Raw genomic sequence first — 21,682 nt, 5'->3', positions numbered from 1 at the left:
CACAGTAGAGCACTCTGAGATAGCTCCCGGAGGCCAATACTGTCTAATTGTGTCCACAGTACCCCAAATTCGACCCGGCAAGGCCGATTTCAGCGCTAATCCCCTTGTCGGGGGTGGAGTAAGGAAATCGATTTTAAGAGCCCTTTAAGTCGGAAAAAGGCTTCATTGTGTGGACGGGTGCAGCGTTAAATCGATTTAACGCTGCTAATTTCGACCTCAACTCCTAGTGTAGAGCAGGGCTAAGAGTTACAGCAAATCTCAAAAGTGGGAATGAATGAGGGATCCAGTTATAAACTGTACGATAACTATAGTACTGACAAAGCCATTTGTAAATGTTTTATTTGTGAATTTTTCCTGTTCTGAATATTTAACATAAAAGTTGCTTGTGTGTACAATGCAAGCACAATATTTAAATGTTATAGTGCCTTCTGGAATACATAGAGCAAATCAAATAAATGTATAGATACTGCATTTGACGTCATAGTCTTCCCAGGTTTGGCTGTATTAGTTACTCTTATCCATTACAATCTGTAAAAGGTTGCATTCTGGAGCATTTTAGCACTATTTGTAGAGTGCCAGCAGTGTGTTGTGTGCTTTACATACAGGTCTCCAGACAAGGAGTGAAATTCGGGCTCCTTTGACATCACTGGTAAAACTGCCATTCGCTTCAGTAGGTCCAGGATTTCATCCACAGCCCCTACCTCCACAAGTTTACGATCTAAGAGCCTGATTAAACTCCCATCAGAGCCAACAGGGAATCTATTGACTTCAGTGACTGGACTGATTTGGCACTAGGAGCTTGGTTCTGCAACCTTGACTCATATGTAGTGGCACTTACTCATGTCACAAGTCCAAATTACTTCCAATGGGACTATGTGCTTGAGCTAGAACTACTCTGAGAGTTAAGAATTACAGAACTGGGCCCTAAATAGTAGTAGTCTCTTTCTTTAAGGTCATAAATGTGTATAATAAATGGCTCTCAGTGTAGATGTCTAAATAATTTGTGGTTTTAAAAATAATCTGAACTTTTCTAATGGAAAAATAAGGCTTTCCAAAGAGGTGTGTATAATAATATTGCTCTTTCAGCTCATCAGTGCAAACCAACCTTATTTTAGTTTCCCAATACAGTTAGGAAATACATATTATTTTCCATTCGGATGGGGGTGGGGAGAAGAGAAACATCCCAAAAGCATGCTCACATGGTATTGTTTTAATACTACTTCTGTAATACAATCTGTGCTGCTCCCACAAAACCACCCTACTTTTCAAATGTATAAAAGAGCTGAAGTTACCCCTTCTTTATATTTGTCTGCAATAAAACACCAGTTACGTTAAGCAGTCAAACTTCACACTGCAGCTTGTAATGTTGCTGTTCGTGCCATAAAGATTTCACACTGGAATCATCATGTTCCCAACAGACAGACAAAGGATTTTCCTCCCTCTCAGTGGATGACTAATGGGGGGGGGGGAATACACTATTATCACTAGCATTTTATCTTTTAAAAGTTGTATTTGAAATACCATCTGCTTCATTTCAAAGCTGACTACAGCTGCTCATAGACACTCCCCCCTCCCCACCCTGCAGCCCTTGGCTTTAAACACCGTTCAGTGGGTTTGTTACTCTGCCAATTAAAACCATTGCCTTTGAATTCTTCTCATAAACGGCTAGTAGGAACGGTTTGTTCAGTGTTACTTCCAGTGGCAGCGAACCTCCATTTTCTTCTAAGAAGTCTTCTGGTAGATCTACTCCGTTCTTCAGTTTGAAAAGGGCCTTATTTATAACCTGGAAAGCAAATATTTAAGTGAATCTGGAGTCACCAGAGCATGAAATTGAAGTGATAAATGAACGCCTATGAAGTATTTTCATTTACTTGTAATAACCAGTGACATGGAGATCAGCAGTAAACGCATAAGATGCAGTTTATAGATAATTGAGGTGTGTGTTCCAATAAAGCGCGCCCACCAAAAAAAGAAAGCTAGACAACCAGGCAAACACTCAGCCTGATTCTATGGGTTAAATTTCGAAATCCTATTCACTTTGATGGGGTGAGATTTCACCCTAGTCAGTCCATCTAGGTAGAAAAATCAGGAGTAAAGTCACACATGCTGTCTCCAAGAAAGCTTTTCTCCTTTTCATGAATATAAAGACCATCTCCCTAGTCTTCCTCCTCAGGTCTGGATGTTAGTTCTCTGCCCCCAAATAGGTAATGTGTCTCACTTCTGACAGCCTCATTGCACTGGTTTCCTGTACAGACTTATTACTTTACCTCTGACTTAAGTTCCAGGTGCTGCCTCCTTTCGGATGACTACCTGTTAACAGGGTGAGAGAGGGTTCCTGATAGGGGCAGTTATATAAAGTCAGGATGGCACTTTTGGAGCAACAAAAACCTACCCCAGCATTCAGAAGTTTTCCTTCCATTGCTCAGTGACCATCTCTCAACTTTGGAAATTTAGCTAGGCCTCAGAAGCTATCTACCTGGGTATTAACTTGCAAAGGATCATTCTTTTAAAGGTTTGAAAGAAGATTCATTAGTAACACATTAAATCAGCCATTGATTATATGGAAATTAGTTGATGGAATAGTTGATGTTTGTACCGTGCTTTGAATATGAATAGCACTATATAAAAGCAGTGTGTGTCTGTAGTAATCATACAAATGATGCCACTTGGAAAAATGAACACAAAAACAAGGTAAAATAAATAGACCATCCCAATTTGATGCACAGTCGTCATCTTAAAAGTCTAGTGTAGTGTTTCTCAACGTGGGGGTCGTGGGATGGGTGGGTGGGGGGTTCACAAGTGCAGGACTGGCATTAGGGGATGGCAAGCAGGGCAATTGCCCCCACCACAGAGGGCCCTATGAAGCTAAGTTACATGCTTCAGTCCTGGGCAGTGAGGCTCAGGCTTGGGGAGGATAAAAAAAAAAAATTTTTTTTAAGTCCAAGGTGAGCTGCAAGCACTAAAAAGGTTGAGAGAAACTGGTCTAGTGTGTCCGTGTTCCAGATGCAGGTTTCAGGTAAGGTAGCAGCTCCTGTGCCCCATGGGCTTTGGAATATTCAGGGCGGGCACTGAACAGCCGAATACCTACAGCCCTCCCTCAGCAACAGAGGTTACAGTCTGAGCTTGCCGAAATATTCATAGCAGAATACATTTGTCAAACCATGCTCCTGCTCATGGACACACTTGGAGCTCTATTACATTATTTATGATTGACAGGGACCATGTCTCCCTATATTTTTGTACAGCGCCTTGTGCAATAGGACCTCAAACCTGACTTTTTGATAGTGGTGCTATTTTAATGCATGTAGTAGTGATGATGTCTGAACCGTTTATGCAAACAAACTTCAGCCTGGGGGTTGTTCCCAGAGCAGTTCCTTTTGTTCTTCATGGCCATTCAGTATGGCCCTTCCCCCTCCCTCACCTCCCCCCCCAACACCACTGTTCTTGCCCTTTGTTGTGTTATATTTTTAGCTGATTTATATACATTTGGTTGGACAAGATACATGGGTGAAGGCGTTTCTTAATACGGATGGCATGTACTATACCTTTCCAACGGTAAGATTGGCATCACTTATTTTAGTAAGATTTGCTTTCTTCCCAAGCAGTGCAGACAAATTCATGTTTGTGAGCAGTTCCTGAAGGTCATACGCGCTTTGTATTGTTAACTCTGGCAAAGATAATTTAATATGTCTGTAGAAAATATATTTAAAAAAAGAAAGGTATGAATAATTATTGTTCCACCAATATCCATGGGGGAAAAGTGACCTTGGATTTTAAAACCAGTGGGAGGCTAAGCAGAAGTGTTGTGCATATAGGCACACAAGAATAATTATTTTTCAGTGTCACAGAACAATAGAAGCTATGTGTGCTGTTTCTGAGGGGTAACTTGCCCACTATTATGGGTGGAGTGCTGATGAAATATGGCCCCGATTCAGTAAAGCAGTTAAGTAAGTGTTTAACTTTAAGCATGAGTAGCCCCATTGGTGGGCCCTGTATTACCAGTTCTAGCAAGGCTTTTGTTTGTTTTTTGCTTTTTTGGAAAGAGGCAAAATACTAGGGGTAAAATCTTGGCCCCATTGAAGTCAAACTCCAAGTGACTTCAATGGAGCCAGAATGTAACTCCAGAATCCAGGTTATCAACATGTAAAAGGAGGGGACAAAATAAGGGTGAAAGGTTGTGACTTGAGAGCACACGTAGTTATACGAGCGAGGAGCAATACAAGGGCTAGCTTTCCTCATGCTTCTAGACAACTGATCATCCTCTGGAGTCTCCTGGTGTAACAGTGTTGCACAACCAGATGCAGTGTTGTGTTTCAGAAGGGTTGGTATGCCTTCCTCGGAAGGATTTGGCCACTGTTAGAGAGAGGAAACTGGCTAGCTATGGGCCATTGGCTTGTTCTGGTTTAGTAATCCGTATATTCTTATGTGAGATTTTGTATGTACATTTAAATATACCTGGGTGACAGATTTTGCAGCCAAGTCGAAGATGGATGCAAGGAAAGTTCCGACTCTATTGGGTTCAGGTCATTGCTGTTGACAGGCTGCACCAGCACAAGGAAAGCGTTCTCGCTGACAGGAACTTTGATTACTGAAAAATTCTTGCTGTCGTCCCTCTTGTACTGAAATGTTCCAGTTATGGACATCATAGGCACCAGGGTCTTTGTGCTTGAATCAGTCCAGAACTCCTGAAGCTCTTTCAGTTGGGAGGCTTTCTTCACATTGGCTGAAAACCAGAGTGAGAAAGGGAGAAGGTCCAATTTATTTATGTGTTATCGCTATTTAATCATTACCAGAGTCACTTTTTCTTTTGAGAATACAAATGTGACATTGTGCAAGAGAATTACATGCCGAATGTTAACTATGTGAGTATACATGCTGTGCTGCTGAATGCACCCGGGGTGGCCTTAGGCAAAGGCTACGGTACCTATGGCACCGTATGTAAAAGAACCATCGGACTGTTATTGGGACTCCTGTGGTCATTCAACAGTTTGCTATTGTTGTCTTCAAATGCTTTGTATCTGGTGAATATTAAAAAGAAACTGATATAATATTGGTGGAAAGTAGGACTTGTCCTAACCTGAGAGCTAGTCTCCATCAATAAATAGATATATTTAGGCATGGCAGAATTTTATTTTAATTTTTTTAATAATTTAGATGAATAATAGCGATGTTTATTTTTAAGCAGTTTTTTCTATTTTGATTTATGTAAATTTTCACAGTTGCACAAAATTATGGTTTTAAGCATTTTTAAATTTTTTTTATAAATTTAAGTTTTCATAGTTGCAGAAAATTATGTGGTGGTTAGACAATAATTTAATGACAGTAGATGTTGAGATTCAAAAAGTTTCAGCTTTATAACCATTAAAACACAAATTTTCAACATTGTGTCAAAATATACAAAGTAAATATCCTTAAATCAAATTCTACTAAGTTCTCAAGCAGCCTGTTTTTAATTTGCCTACCTGTAAATTTTTATAATCTATTAAACAATTTTTTCATCAGTTTGTGAGTGCACGGTGAACTTGACATTTACCAATCTAGTCCTTCCAAGCCTAGATGTATCAATGTTTTTAGTGTCTCATGTGTTATGAATAATGAATATGGAAAATGAGGCTACTGTTAGCACATGAAATAAATGTACACACTCTGTACATTACAGTACAGAAACTCTTGCCTTTGAAACACGCTTGCATGAGAAGAGTATTATGCACAATATTACTTCACCTTAAAGAAGAAACGGGTAAGAAGATACATGAAAGAAGTATACATAATAATGAAGGGTAGAGAAGGTATATTGGCCACAGCTATTCACCTCTTCTTATAATATAAGAATAAGGGGACATAAGCTGAAATTAAAAGGAAGCAACTTTAAAATAAGGAAATATTTTTTTTCATACATGGTAAAAGCATAGCCTGTGGAACTCATTGCCACATGGTATTAGAGGCCAAGACTACAGCAGTATTCAGAAACAAATTGGACATTTATATGGAAAACAAGCATATCCAGCATTGTAAAAGTAAATATGTTTTTAAGGAGTTTTGGAACCCTCACACTTCAGGCCATACCATAAGCCAAACTCTAACTATTTTGGGTTAGGAGGAAATTTTCCCAGGTGGGGGCGGGGGGTGGCAGGTTATCCCATAGCTGCCTCTTGTGTGGATTCTTTTTCCTTCTTCCGAGGCAGCTAGTACTGCCCTTTGTCAGAGCCAGGACACTGGATAAGCTGGACATCGGGTCTGCTCCAGCACAGTTGTTACGATCCTATTAAATAAACATAACTCTCACTTTAGCTCTCTGATCAGAGTGAGGTGACTCAATCTCACTGGGATTATTAAACACAAACCTTGGTTGCTAAAAGCCTGCAATTTGAACCCTGAACACAGTTGAGGAACTTCACTTGCCGGTGATACGTTATTTTGCTAAATGCTGCCAGTGAAAAGTCCTTGGTTTGGCAAACAAATCAGCATGACTATGACCGTGTGCTGCCTCTGCAATATCAGTACTAGTTGCTATAATTAATTTTGAGCCTGATTTTTGCATCACTGACCTCTCCAAGAGCTTGCCATGGACTTTGGGTGCAGGGTCAACCTCATTACCATTTGGTGGGCCAGATCCTCAGCAACTGTAAATCTGCACAGTTCCATTGACTACATGGATTTCCCCAGCTAAGGAAACAGTATCTGGCCAACTGTTTTGGAAATCATACTATGTTTCTATTAAGTCTTTTGTATAATATTAGTGTGTGAAGGGAGCTATCCCCATTTTCCTGGTAATGAAATATTCACCCTCCAGAAATATTGAAGGCAATCCCCAAGCTACTGAGACTCTGCCAGCCCATTTGCCACATCATTGTATTCAGAAGAAGTAAGTGGGAAAGAACCTTTAATTAAATACACACAGTATTCATAAATTCCAAGGCCAGAATGGACTACTGTGATCATCTAGTCTGACCTCCTGTAGAGCACTGGCCATAGAACTTCCCCAAAACAATTCCTCGAGCTTATCTTTTAGACAAACATCCCATCTTGATTTAAAAATTGTTAGCGATGGAGAATCCAGCACAGCCCTTGGTAAGTTAATTATTCACTGTTCTAACTTATTCCTTATTTCCAGTCAGAATTTGGCTAGCTTCAACTTTCAGCCATTGAATGATGTTACCTTTCTCTGCTAGATTGAAGAGCCCATTATTAAATACTTGTTACCCACCTAGGTACTGTGACCGGGTTGGGCCAGATGACTACAGGAGAGTGATAGAAGGCAGATATATTAGCCCCAGGTTAAGTAGGTCCCTTTTCCCTGGGTAAGGTAACAGGGAAGGTTCCAGAACAATCAGGAACTTTCTGGAAACAATTAAGACAGGCTGATTAGAACACCTGCAGCCAATCAAGAAGCTGCTAGAATCAATTAAGGGAGGCTAATCAGGGCACCTGGGTTTAAAAAGGACCTCACTTCAGTTTGTGGCGCATGTGAGGAGCTGGGAGCAAGAGGCACTAGGAGCTGAGAGTGAGAACGCGTACTATTGGAGGACTGAGGAGTACAAGCATTATCAGACACCAGGAGGAAGGTCCTATGGTGAGAATAAAGAAGGTGTTGGGAGGAGGCCATGGGGAAGTAGCCCGGGGCGTTGTAGCTGTCGCACAGCTGTTCCAGGAGGCACTCTAGACAGCTGCATTCCACAGGGCCCTGGGCTGGAACCCGGAGTAGAGGACGGGCCCGGATTCCCCCCAAACCTCCCAGCTCCTGGTCAGACACGGGAGGAGTTGACCTGGACTGTGGGTTCATGAAAACAGCCAAACTGAAGGCTGCCGTGAATCTCCGAGGCGAGCAAATCTGCCAGTAAGCGCAAGACCCACCAAGGTAGAGGAGGAACTTTGTCATAGTACTTAGAGTGTGATTAAGTCACCCTTTAACCTTCTTTGTTAAATTAAATAGAGCTCCTTGAGTCTATCGCTATGTCAGGTATTCTAATCCTTTAATCATTCTTGTGGCTCTTCTCTGAACCCTATTCAATTTATCAACATCCTTCTTGAATTGTGGGTACCAGAAGTGGACACAGTATTCCAGCAGCAGTTGCACCAGTGCCAAATACAAAGATAAAATAATCCCTCTACTCCTATTCAAGATTCTTCTGTTTATGCATCCAAGGATCAAATTAGCCCTTTTGGCTAGAGCATCACACTGGGAGCTCATGTTCAGCTGATTGTCCACCATGACCCCCAAATCTTTTTCAGAGTCACGGCTTCTCAGGATAGAATCCCCCATCCTGTAAGTATGGCCTACGTTTTTTGTTCCTCTATATATACGTTTACATTTAGCCATATTAAAGTGTGTTTTTCTTGTAATAGGAAACGAAAGAGAAAGAAAGAAAGAAGGGAATGCCTGTATAATAGGAAAAGATCATCTTAGCTGGACAACTGAAAGAAATGCTTTTTTACTGGGAGTCAACCAGTGTCAAGTCACCGGCTTTGTGTAACCTTTATACTGCTTTATCAAAGGAAAGAAGCCTATATCAAGGAGGACAAGAGAAGGGAGGGAGAAAGACATAGAGGCTAGCAGAAACATGCTGAAACTCTAGCCTGACAAGCTAGGAGAGGACTCTGGATGGACGGACGGACGGACGGACGGACGGACACACACACACACACACACACCAGGAGAGAACCATTGTTCATCTATGCTTCAAGTAATATTTCGCATACTTAGTAACACAATTTTTGTACCCATCTAGTAGAGCTGGTCAGAAAATGGCTTTCTATTCTGTGGAAAACTTTGACCTTTTGTCAAAAAACCAAACATTTTCCACTGAAAACCAATGTTTTGGGGTTTACAATTAAGTGTCAGGTTTTTGCAGAAAATTTAAACTTTCTGTGGAAAATGTTCCACTGAAAAACAGTCTGGATGTGGAAAATTTTCACCCAGCACTACCATCTGACTGTGCTATTATAGGATCCAGCTTCTCACATTGATTTTTAATTATTTATTTTTGCAACTTTGAAAAACATTTTCTAACCCCTCCTCCCCCCAGTAAATTGTGTGTTCAATCAAGCGTAGCTTGCAAGGAATTTCAAAAATGGTTCTTGTTCCCTTTTGTTGTGGCTGTACTATGCTTGACGGTCCCTTTATGAACATGGTGGTTGTACCACAATGCATTCTGTAATGTGGAGAGGGGCTCGGTCTTTATTTAAAATAACTATATAAGAGTGGGTTACAACTTGGAGGTCTAGAATAGTGAAACCTTGGTTTCTAATTGGATCACTACCACCTAGACAGTCCCATGACTATGGGTAATATCTTATGATCATGTAATATAGCCTAGAAGAATTTGATATATTTTCCTCTCCTGTGTTTACTGGGAGAAAATGTGAAGCTTGTAAGTGTAAGTTAACATGGCTGCTCTTCAGTAAACAGAAGAGCCAAGCAAGATCTGCTGAATAGTAGGGAAGGGCTGCAGCAGTGGTTATTTTCTAATTCACCCATGTCTGAACTGCTTTTCTCTAGCCCCCATGTGGAGTCTGTGGCACATGTGTGCTCATCTTCCTCCTAAGAGAGCAGACGAAATAGAGCTAGACCGGTGAAGCAGAGAGACATGACAAACGTACATTCCTAAATCAAACAGTGAGTTTCAAACACAGGGGAAGGCGATCCAAAGAAATAGCTTTGTTATAAAAAAAAAAAAAAAAACTCTACCCTCTCTGGTTGTGCCCAGCTGACAGCAAAATTAAAAGGTCAGAATCATCTCATAATGTACATTGGTCAAACTGGACAGTCTCTACGTAAAAGAATAAATGGACACAAATCAGACGTCAAGAATTATAACATTCATAAACCAGTTGGAGAACACTTCAATGTCTCTGGTCACTCGATCTCAGACCTAAAGGTGCAATATTAAAACTAAAAGACTTCAAAAACAGACTCAAACAAGAGACTGCTGAATTGGAATTAAGTCTCATCCACCCCTGAAGAGCAGCCACCTCTTGGATGGACTCTGGCAGCTACTGTGTGCCAGCAGCAGTCCACCACCCCAGTATTGTAGAAGGGAATGTGGAGGCTAACTATCCAACTGGAGCTACAGGGGGAGTTCTAAGTAAGCAGAAAGGAACTATCCTGGTTGGAATTGGCCAGAGCATCAAGTTGAGTTCTCCTATTCTTGTGAAACTCCTCTTCTTCTGAAAAATACGCTGGCACTTTTGGGGACCAGGAGCCCTTTCCACCTGTGCCATGTGAAATGTGCAGGCGTGGAACCCTTACTTTAGAACTTATACTCAGGGAGGTTTCTGATGTAGCATCTTTGCCCTGCCTGGGGCCAACAGAGAGGCAGAACAGGCAGGCAGTGGGTATGATTGCTTCGTTTCATAGGCTGGGGACCCAAACCTGTGGATCTCTACACAACTGGTCAGAGGAAATCTCCCTCCATTCTCCCCTCAGTCCCCCTTACGCACGGCAATGACTCTGTGGCTGGCTGACAGATGTTGCCTATCACGGTCTGTCTGTAGATGAGGCACTGATGGCATATGCACCAGGGCGAAGGATGACCTTGTGGTTAAGAAACGGGAGTGGGACTTGGGAGATCTGGGCTCAGTTTCTGAGACAGACTTCCTGCGTGACTCTGGGCAAGTCACTTATTCACGTTAAGTGCGGTTTCACATCTGTAACGGGGATTGTAATACTTTCTTTCTCCCACCCTTTCTCTTGTCTGTTTAGACCATAAGCTCTTTGGGGGAAAGTGACTGTTTTTGTACAGCGCCAAGCACAAAGAGGAACTTGCTCTACCAACAATACAAACAGTATGGCTATTATTTATTAAGTGTAACACTAAGGCCACATCTTGCAGCACTCTAGGTTTTCAGCTGAGGTCTTCCATCTAGCTGCTGATCAGGCCTGATCCTGCTTAACCTAAGAAAGCAAAGCCCAAGGTGGGAGAGCTGTGAGGTACAAAATGTGCTGGCTTGCAGAAACCGATGAATCTGGAGGTCATTAGCTGCCCCCCTGAGATTGCCATTGAAATTAATTCTCGTTGTTCTTACCTTTAAACTGAATGTAAGTCACAAACAGCAGGGTGGTAGACGGGTCTATGTTTGTCAGTACATTCTGGGTTCTGCTGGCATCTTTGCCCTTCACGAAGTTTTCGATTAGTTCTGCTGCCTGACTTGGGTTCGTAAAGTCAACAGCTCGGGCATAAAAATAATCGGCAGAAGGGGCCAGACTGTGCACGAGTGATTTGGATAAACGCACACTGGGAGCAGAGAAGAGGCAGGAAAGCTTGGTAAAGAGCAGGTCATCCATGGTCTTCAGGGTCAAAAGGACTTTGTGTCCATCCACTTTGGAGGTGCAGTCTGGGTCACCGGAGGGGGGAACGAATCCCAAGAAGTTCTGTAAATCAGCTGCTGTCTGTTCGGAGGCCCCTAAGTAGAATGACAACAAAGACCTGTAGAGATTGGTAGGTGACAAGAGAATGTTTTCACCCTTCAATGTTTCCTTCAGCGCCCCATAGAAGCGCATACCAAGGACATGCACTAGGTCTTTCAAGTAGCTCAGCTTTTGGTCACGCTTGGTATCCGAGCTTTGTGTTCCCAGCTTGGTTTTATCTTTCAGGTTCTCTTCATAGGCAGGGATGGTTTGGGACTCAATGGAAATGGGGACAAACATTTTCTCCTCCTGTGTCAAGTTGTCCAGCTTCTCGCAGCTGCTTTTGTTGTAGGAAAACAAATGGAAAGGGTGGACGTACACCCGGTCACACACAACGGGGCTCAGGCACAGGAAGAAACACAGGAGGCTCACTCCTGGATTCATGTTGAAGAACAATTTCAGCAAAGTCTGTTTGGGGAAAAAAAAAAAAAAAAAAAGTAAGTAAGTAAGTGGGGGGAAGGGTTAGCTAATTAACATGCCATTTACTTTGTTCCTCTCACAGGCAGTGTGAAATGTTAATATTGCTTTTCCTCACAGGTCAGGAAATCAGATGGGTGGGAGTTTTCAAAAGAGTTTAGCATTGGCCTAACTCTGATCTGACTGAAAACAATGGTAAAATATCCATTGAGCTCAATGGGAGCAGATGCTGGGTGCTCTTGAAGATCCCATCCCCAGTGTGTGTCACTGGTACTCGTATAGCCCCCAGGCACGTAGCATCTGAGTGCATCTCATTTTAATGTCTGTATCTTCACAACACCCCTGTGAGGTAAGGAAGTGCTATTAACCTCCTTTCACAGATGGACAACTGAGGCACAGAGAGATTGTGACTTGCCCAAGCTTATACAGGAAGTCTGTGGCAAGGCAGGGAATTGAAGCCAGGTCTCTGAACTCTCACCCTGCTGCTCCCCTTCCCCTCCCCCAGCACTGTACCGTCTTTCTCCTCTGTGTATCTAATCATCATAGTAATTAGCACTTATTTTCAAAATGCAGTACACACACTCGGTAATTCTCACAACATGTCTCTGACATGGATTGTGTTCTCTCTCTCTCTCCCTCCTTCTGTGGAAACTTCAGCATTAGCAGATGTTGGGATATTTTTTTCCACATTACTTCCCTCTAACAATTGCTGTTCTAGAAGTCATGAACAATGTTTTGCTATACTGGATTAGCAATTTCCATCTTGTACTGAGACAATTTTCGACTCTCATTTTACTTCACTAGAAATCAAATTTCACTGTGTGAGTTCACTCTGGATTTTTGTGAGTATCCATGGAGAGAGACACACACATGCATACCCAATACTGATGTGTTCTTACAAATTTTGCATGTTCTAATTATCTCTACTCATATACCAAATTTTGCCTGTTTCTGAATTTTTGGAGCGTCGTCTTTAAATTTGAAGCTGTGGATTGGAAACCTGCATGTTTCATATTAAAACGTGTGATAATTTGTGAATTTGCAAGATAGTAACACCCATCATACTTCAAAATGTTTTTATTTAGGGCTAGATTCTGACACCCTTCATCACAACGAGCAGTGCCTTACTCCGTAAGTGTTTCTGCTGATTTCAGTAGAACCACTTATGGGGTATAATACAACTTAACATGAGCAAGGGTTTCAGAATTGTGTCCCTCTTCTAGCCCTTTCCTGGCTCTGCAGGGCTCATGAATGGTGCAAGATGAGAAAACAGGCTCAGTTTTCAGCTCTGCTCATCTTTTGTAGTTGTAGAAGGTCTGACTGGCAGCTGCTATGAATCTGGCAGTCTGAGCCTGCTGAGAAAAGTACCCTAGCAACATTGTCTGCAATGGGCTCTGTTCCTTTTCACCACCTTCCTTCTTGGTGCTCGTTGTTTACATTGATTGGTGGTGGTGTGATTTGAATCCATTCTCTGGGTGGCAGGCACTTTCCTGGCATGATTTATGATACCCCATTGTCCAGCTGTAGTGCCTTCCATCTGAGGATCTCAAAGGGCTTTTCAGTTAGTAATGCCGGAAACCTCCCAGCACCTGTCTGAGGTATTACCCCATTTTGCAAATGGGAAGATTGAGGTAGAGAGAGATTAACTACAAACTAAAATTCACACCAGTAGACAGATGCACTACCATGTCTGCCTGCACGCTAACAAGTTCATTTAAATCCCCAGTTGTGTACACCTCTCTAGCTACGTGTGTGCAAGCTGGGGATTTGCTCATGCACAATAGAGTAGCTGGAAATTTTCACGCCTGCCTACTTACTGAAAATCAGGCCCGAAGGGACTTGTTCAAGGTCACACAAGTCTGGGGAAGAGGACTGGAATAGAACCCAGCTTTATTGACTCCCAGTTCTATGCCTAAAATACACATCTATTCTTTCTCCCTATTTAGCTAGCATACTACATCATTTATTAGCCCAGTCATGGCCTTCAGAACTGCAACATTTCCTTCCTTCCTTCCTTCCTTCCTTCAGCATCAGCTTTTGCCTTAAATCAGTTGGTGGTGCTCAAAGCAAACTTCCCATCCCAGAGTTTCAAACAAGACACAGCTAAATCTCTAAGGCATCAAATTTATGGGATTATTTAGTAAATTGTAGCAGACTGCTTGCAACTAAACTGAACAAGATGCTTTCCTGCTTCTCTTTTCATAAAAGGCATAGCTACTTCTCCAGCTGTGCTGAATGTATTTCCAGCCAGATCATCTCCTTAGCATTTCCCAGGTGATCAGTAGGCAATTGCAACAGAAAGGCCAAGAATTAAAGGGCACTGCCATTCCATCTCTAGACCTTGCCTCTAATAGGACTTTGGCCCGTTAGAAACCAAGTTTTAAGAATCCTTTCCCATGGTGAAAACAATTTTGTCCCATCTACACCAGCAGTGAAACTGTCTTCTGCCTTGGGGCATGTGATTACCAGGCTAGCTGTACTGTGTCCCTTCTCCGCGTCTTTCCAGGTGCACCCCCATACCCCCCACCCACACACACAGCAGGCTACTCCCGGACTGGAATACTGCAATTCATCCACTCTCAGAACAGGGCCTGAGTTATAGGCCCTGGTACTAATCATGTCTAATTCTAGGTCCAGCTGTCCTTGGACTCTGAGATCAGTGGGAGCCTGTGCCAGCATGAGCTCACAGTGAGATAGAAAACACTTCTTCAAAACAAAGCCTGATTTATTTTGCCCCAAAAGGTACACAGCTGTTAAAGAAGTAGGTTTAAACCAACATAGAGTCCTGATGTATATGTCATTACCTAAGTTGAACCTCTCTCTCTACCTGTAGCTTAGGTGGCTCTGACTTAGAAGAAGCAGCCTACGCTGCTTGCAGCCTTCCTTCTGTCTCTCTGTCAGCCTTTTCACTGGCACATCCTGGCCAGCCAGCCAGCCCCTCTCACTCATCCAAACCCCCCTCCCTTTTCTAATCCCTTTCAGGGTTTCTTTGGTCTCCTTTGATCCAGGCTTAGCCTTGGGGAAGATACCCCAATTTACCCTGAATGGAGCCAGCTATTGTTACCTTAAATCCTTTGAGGCTGCATACTTGAGGGTACGTCCACACTGGAGTAAAAGCCCCTGAGCAAAGCCACATCTGGCCCCAGTCAGCTGACTCAGGTTCATGGGGCTCAGGGGCTGTAAAATTCTTGTGTACACGTTCGGGCTCAAGCTGGAGCTGGGGCTCTGGGACCCCGCAAGGGGGGAGGATCCCAGGGGCTGGGCTCCAGCCTCATCCTGGATGTCTACACAGCAATTTTACAGCCCTGCGACCCAAACCCAAGGCAGCTGACCCAGGCCAGCCATGAGTGTTCACTTACTGAGTAGACATACCCTGAGGGGATGTCTTCTCTGAGGGGTTGTTTCACGTATCCTGGGTTCCTTAACCACCCCCCTTTACAGCCTTTGATTTAACTCTGCATTCAGGCAGGTAACTATACCAAACTGAACAAGGAGATGGTCACACTCAATATTCATTAAAAAACAGTACAGACATTCTCCGAGTTTGTCACAGATCCATTGCTGGCCACCCTTGTTACCAGTAAGACCATTTCCTAGTGCAGCCAAATCCATAGCATTACTTCCTCCAGATGAGCACTGAGGCTGTGCCTGTATCTGAAAGAGAAGATTTCACTCTCTGGGGATGCCAGTCCAGAAACTTTCACCAGCGCTAAAGAGTCATTTAAAAATTAACATTCAAAGCAAAACCATCTATTCAAACAACAGGTTTGCTAGTCTTTGTCCTTCATCTCACCTTGCTCTCTTATGGTATCTTCCGCAAACCCGGCTCCTCTCAGCACCTGCTGTATCTGACGCACTCTACCATGACTGCTGGCACATTTATGCCTTTTTGAAAGGGAAGACCCTTTCCAGTGCTGTTCCACAGAGCTACATTGCATCACCAAGTGGAGCAGTGAGTGGAGACTAGATCAGACCAGATGGGACCAGATGAAACATGAGCATGGCTGAACACTAGACCCATTGGTGGGTTTACAGATCAATATACAACCTTTAACCAAGCATAGCATGGTCTTCTGTTACACATTCACTGGCCTGGACTGTGACTTTCTGTTATGCATATGGGCCCATAGTAATGCCAGATAAAAAACCAGCTCATGTTCTTGTAACCTTTCACCCCTTTCCCTTCCCTGCTTACTACAGATACACTGCTACATTTAAGACCAAATTTGTTCCTGGAGTAACTCCATTTGGGTGTGACTTTTAAACCATTTTTAAAGCTAGCCTGTAAAGGCATTCTTCTAATAATTAGGTGTGGGCCCTTTGTCAGGTTTTATCTGCAGTAGAGTAGGGTTGCCATGGTTTTGGAAATTAATACAGGCCTAGCGATAGAACTTGAGCTTTCAGAAGAAAAGAATCTCTTTCCCATCTTTCATTTTAGGCCAACCAGCAATATAGACTCCAGAGACAGAGGTGGCAGAAGTCTACCTCAGGCAGACCTTTGACTGCCACCTGTGCAGCCATTAGGAACTCTAGGAAGTTGTTTGTTTGCTTTTCCCTCCCTAAGACACTGGTTGTACACGCAAAGACAAAGGGATAGGCATGTTTCCCAATTAATCCCACCTGGCTACAGCCACTTGAAGGGTACACAGAAAGCACACACCTTTCAAACCTGCTCACAAGTCAGTGCAGAGGATCCCAGTCTGATTTCCCATGCTTTGTGTCTGATTTCAAAATGATGATTTGCTTCCTATATTATTCCCACCATTGCCTAATCTGGGTTACACATTAGCTTTCCCCTCTTATCTGATTTCTGTTCAAAATGTTCTGGGATATGTTGCTGTGTTTTTCCATCTGTTATTAATCCTCATTGCCTCCTTCAGTGAAGAAGAGCAAATAGTGGCTGAAGAGCTGATTTCATCAGCATCACAGCCATTATTTCCACTGTGTCCTACTTTCTCATCTCTTTGGCAATATTGAAATTAAATCAGTCCTTGCCAGGTATTCTCACTGCCCTGCCATGCCAACATGGAATCGTTGCTGTCAGATGAACCAATTTCAGTGTGCAAACGTTATCAAATACTCTTCATAAATGTTAACCCTAACAGAGAGATATTGAACTGACAGCTGGCTAAAGAGTAAATATTAGATACAGAGAATGCAAAGACATTTTAGTTCAGGCACTTGTATCTGCTGATCAGACTGAGGTTGTAGGCTACTCTTTCGCTAAAGACAGTCTGCACTCTGAATAAGTGTCTGGAATGATGAGGAAAGTTCTAGGTAGGGCTGAGGGAAATTCAAGCACTTTCCCTTTACACAGAAATAAATGTAAATTATGTATTCGGTTTTGTTCAATTTGGCTTCCCACCCTCCCTAATTTTGCATTGAGACTTTTCTGAGTTAAAGAGACTAATGGATCCATGTATGAGACTATGGATCCTACTGAGACTATGGATCCATGTATAGTTAACCCAGATGTAGTGACACTCTCTTTATAATGAAGCAGAGTGACTGTGTTCAATTTTTTTTCAGTGCGTAGCAATATGCAAATAACAAGTCTGAGTGTAGTGAACCTCTGCTTTGTTCTGTGAATAAGAAGCTTCGTTATAAGAGGTTCCACTGTACAGTTTTGGAAATTAATACATGCCTAAAGATAGACCTTTTGGCTTCAAAAGAAAATAATCTCTTTACCGTCTTTCATTTAAGATATCCAACAATACAGACTCCACAGAGAGAGGTGATAGAATTCTACTGGATTTGGGGGTTTGTCTTCGTCGTCTTTCTCTTTCTCTCTTTCCTTTTCTTTTCTTTAAAGAATAGGATACACCTTGAATAGAGCTGTGCAAATGCTGCACTGAATTACTCACAAAAATTAATTTGCTTTCATATTTGTGAGCCTTTTTGTTTCCCAGGAATGCTTGTAACCATTCATGTCTCGTTTGTTTGCAGAAAGGAAAGTGATGTCTAGGAGCGCATGTGTAGGGGGAATCAAGGGGAAAGGAGAAGCGTGTGCGGGGGGAAAGGAAGGGGCAGAGGAAAGGAAAGCATGTGCAAGGATAGAGGAGGAAAAGTTGACATAGTTACAGTGAAGGATGTACAGGAGGATCAGGAGAGAGAAAGGATGGTCATGGGGAAAGGAAATGAAAGGGGACAGTGTCATTACCTTTTTTTCCAAAAAGGACAAAACACTTATTGTGTTAAAGACAGTTAAAAATACCTAGATGCTTTCCTACTTCCCTTTCCATGGAAGCAACAGCTGTAGTTGTCACAAGGAGGCCAGGCAGTGGCATGGGAACCGGTCCATGAGACACTTAGGGTAATATTTTCAAAAACTCCTAAGTGAGATAGGAGCCCAAATCCTATTTTCAAAAGTGATTCAGGCACTTAGGTGTCAGTCTTGCTGGGAAACACCTAAGTGCCTAAATCACTTTAAAAATTAGATGTGGTCTCCTACATCTCTTAGGTGCTTTTGAAAATTTCCCCCTTTCTCTCTTAAGAAGTCTGCACTATGAATAATTTTGAGAACCCTGCTCCCTGTTATATATGTTGTATTGGGGCCTGAATTTAATTTCTGCATACCCTACAAAACCTATGTTTTCTAGGCTCACTTTGCTGCACGAGTGACCTATTTTAAAGTAAACAGAGTGAGGAGGGCAAGTTTTGTTTAAAAAATAATAGATTTATGTACAGAAGTAAAAAACCAATTTCCCCCTTACCCTCTGAGAACTGTTGCAATACTGTCCCTGGTTTGAGCCTGATTTATTTATTTTTGTGATCTGTGATGGCAAAAGACTATACAAAGTGATTTTGTTAACTATTATAATGAAACCTCGATAAGAAATAGTTTGGTAAATGTTTTTTTCCTGTTTTTTTCTGTATTTATATACAATGACGACTTCTGCCCTCAATCTCTGAAAATGCTATTCCCTGAAGGCAGCTGGTGAGCATGGGGCTGTTCGAAGGGCTTGCCCAATTTTTGCATAAAAAAAATCGAATCACAGCATTCAAAGTACATATGATGAAACAGGGACGTTATGGAATACCTCAGCATTTGCTACAAGTTCTCACGGTGAAGAACAGTGGAAAAATTTGTGACTAATTGGAGACAATAAGCAAGAAGGAAAGTCTAATAGCTCCGAGGTTTAAAGTTGAAGGAGATTTTTCAGTCACTGTCACCTTGTGTTCAGTAATATAGGGCCCAATCCTCAGCTGGGTATCATTCAATTCTTACTCAGAATGCCTACTGAAGCCAAGGAAAGGCCGAGTAAGGGCTTCCAGGAGTTTGTCTTGGATAACTGCCCAGAAGAGGGCCAGATCTTCACAAATCCTGTGACTCACCTATCATGGCTATCTCCAAAGAAACAGAAGTTCACTGCTTCCTACAAGAGCTAAAAAAGCACTATTTTAAGAGAATTTATTGTGTGTGAGAAAACTGAACTGGGTGTGAGAAAACAGGGGGCAGGGAAAGAGAAAACAAGAGAAGAGCAAAAACATTATTATCTGTTTTAGTTTGTATTAAGGTAGCACCTACAGGCCCGAGCCAGCAAAAGGGCCCCACTGTGCTAGGGGATGTATAGTAGCATATCTAAAGACAGTCCCTGCCCTCAAGGGCTTACCATCTAAATCAGGGGTTGGCAACCTTTGAGAAGTGGTGTGCCAAGTCTTCATTAATTTAAGGTTTTGCGTGCCAGTAATAAATTTTACATTTACAGGGGCCGGCAGACTGAACCCCAGACCGGCAGCAGGCTGAGCCGCTCAGCCCGCTGCCGACCTGGGGTTCTATCCATCCAGGCTGGCAGTGGGATATGTGGGGCCAGCAGCTGGGACCCCAGCTGGCAGCAGAGTGCCACTAAAAATCGGCTCGCATGCTGCAGGTTGTTGACCCCTGATCTAAATAGACAAGACAGGCAAATGGTGGGAGAAAAGGAGAGAACCCACAAGCAGAAAATTGGGAACTGAGTAAGAGAGTTAGTGACTTGCCCCAGGTCACCCAGAAGTCTGTGGCAGAGCTGGGAATCTCCTGATTCCTAACTTCTTCTGAAAAACAAAAAGAGAAACTAAGCAACAGAAAGCAAAAAAGAGGAGAGAGGGAAACTGGAGAACAAGGAGAGCAAATGTACAGGAAAAAAGATGAGACAAGGTACCTGTATCAAAGCACACAGCATGGAAGGACGTTGACAAGGTGGCATCTAAGCCCCAGTCCATCACAAGTGAGAAGTCCAATGAAAAAAGGATACAAGTCCCTGGGATGTAGAGTGCTATCACTTTGTAGGGAAAATGCCTGAGCTGAAGCTGCTCATGCATTGAACAGCTTCACTGCTGATGTGCCAGGTATGTTAAGCAAAATTCACAGTTGTGGTCCAGCAATGATTCTGCAGCGCAGATTCTGGATGGGGCTAGCCACAAAGAGGCTAATGCACAATTCCTGATCGAGGATAAATAGAGTAGGATGTAGAGGAGGAGACAACTGTTTGCCAGCATGGCTCTGCATAGACTTTGCCACTGCAGCTATTTCAGGCAATGATCCTTCAAAAGGCTTCATGGTTTTCTGGGGGGGTTTTGTGCTACTTAGCTTAAAAAGGTAGAGCACTAGTGATCTGGGATTCTCTGCATCATAACAGCTTTGTCCCTTAGATAAGAACATAAGAACAGCCATACTGAGTCAGACCAATGGTCCATCTAGCCCAATGTCTGGTCTTCTGACAGTGGCTAGTGCTGGATGCTTCAGAGGGAATGAACAGAACAGGGTATTTTACTGAGTGATCCATCCCCTCTCATCCAGCCCCAGCTTCTAGCAGTCAGAGGTTTAAGGACATCCGGAGCATGGGGTTGCATCCCTGACCATATTGGCTAATAGCCATGGATGGAGCTATCCTCCATGAACTTGTCTAATTCTTTTTTGAACCTTGTTATATTTTTGGCCTTTGCAACATCTCCTAGCAACGAGTTCCACAGGTTGACTGTGAAGTACTTTCCTTGTGTTTGTTTTAAAACTGCTGCCTATTAATTTAATTGGGTGACCCCTGGTTTGTGTATTATGTGAAGGGGTAAATCACGCTTCCTTCCTTACTTTCTCCACACCAGTCATGATTTTTCAGACCTCTAACATATCTCCCCTCAGTCATCTCTTTTCCAACCCGAACAGTCCGAGTCTTTTTAATCTCTCCTCCTATGGAAGCTGTTCCATACCCCCAGTCATCTTTGTTTTCCTTATCTGTACTTTTCCCAATTTTAATGTCTCTTTTTTGACATGGTGGCATTTTTTGGTCCTCTTACTGTTTTTTATTTAGTATTATTTATTTGTTTTTATTATTGTTATTTGGGGTATACATTTAGTTTGAGCCTCTATTATGGTGTGTTTTAAGTTTCCGTGCAGCTTGCAGGAATTTCACTCTTCCTTTTTATTTCTGTTTAACGATGCTCCTCATTTTTGTGTAGTTCCCATTTTAGAAGATAAATGCTATTGTGATGGGTTTCTTTGGTATTTTCTCTCCTACAAGGATGTTAAATGTAATTACGTTACGATCGCTCTTACTGAGCAGTTCAGCTATTTCACTTCTCGGACCACATCTTGTGCGCCACTTAGGATTAAATCAAGAATTGCCGCTTTCTTTGTGGCTTCCAGGACTAGCTGCTCCAAGAAGCAGTCATTGATTATGTATAGAAAATTTATCTCTGCATCCCATCCTGAGGTGACATGTGTCCAGTCAGGATTGGGATAGCTGAAATTCCCCATTGTTGTTGAGTTTTTTGTTTTACTGCCTCTCTAATCTCCCTGAGCATTTCACAATCACCATCACCATCCTGGTCAGGTGGTTGGTAATATATTCCTACTGCTATATTCTTATGATTCAAGCATGG

General features: G+C 42.5%; 1 protein-coding gene across 1 annotated transcript; it reads right to left on the bottom strand.

The window, feature by feature from the left end:
• Nucleotides 1–357: 357 nt before the first annotated feature.
• AGT (angiotensinogen) lies at nucleotides 358–15,726 on the bottom strand. The gene is made up of 5 exons (XM_074947027.1): nucleotides 15,618–15,726; nucleotides 11,026–11,815; nucleotides 4,456–4,723; nucleotides 3,546–3,690; nucleotides 358–1,783 (listed from the first exon to the last, which is right to left on the bottom strand). The coding sequence occupies exons 2-5, from the start codon at nucleotides 11,789–11,791 to the stop codon at nucleotides 1,595–1,597; spliced, it is 1,368 nt and encodes a 455-aa protein (XP_074803128.1). The 5' UTR covers nucleotides 11,792–11,815; nucleotides 15,618–15,726; the 3' UTR covers nucleotides 358–1,594.
• Between the last annotated feature and the right edge of the window lie 5,956 nt (nucleotides 15,727–21,682).

Source organism: Natator depressus, chromosome 3 (genome assembly GCF_965152275.1).
Source record: "Natator depressus isolate rNatDep1 chromosome 3, rNatDep2.hap1, whole genome shotgun sequence".
NCBI lineage: Eukaryota > Metazoa > Chordata > Testudines > Cheloniidae > Natator > Natator depressus.
This window is presented reverse-complemented; position numbering and strand designations above follow the sequence as displayed.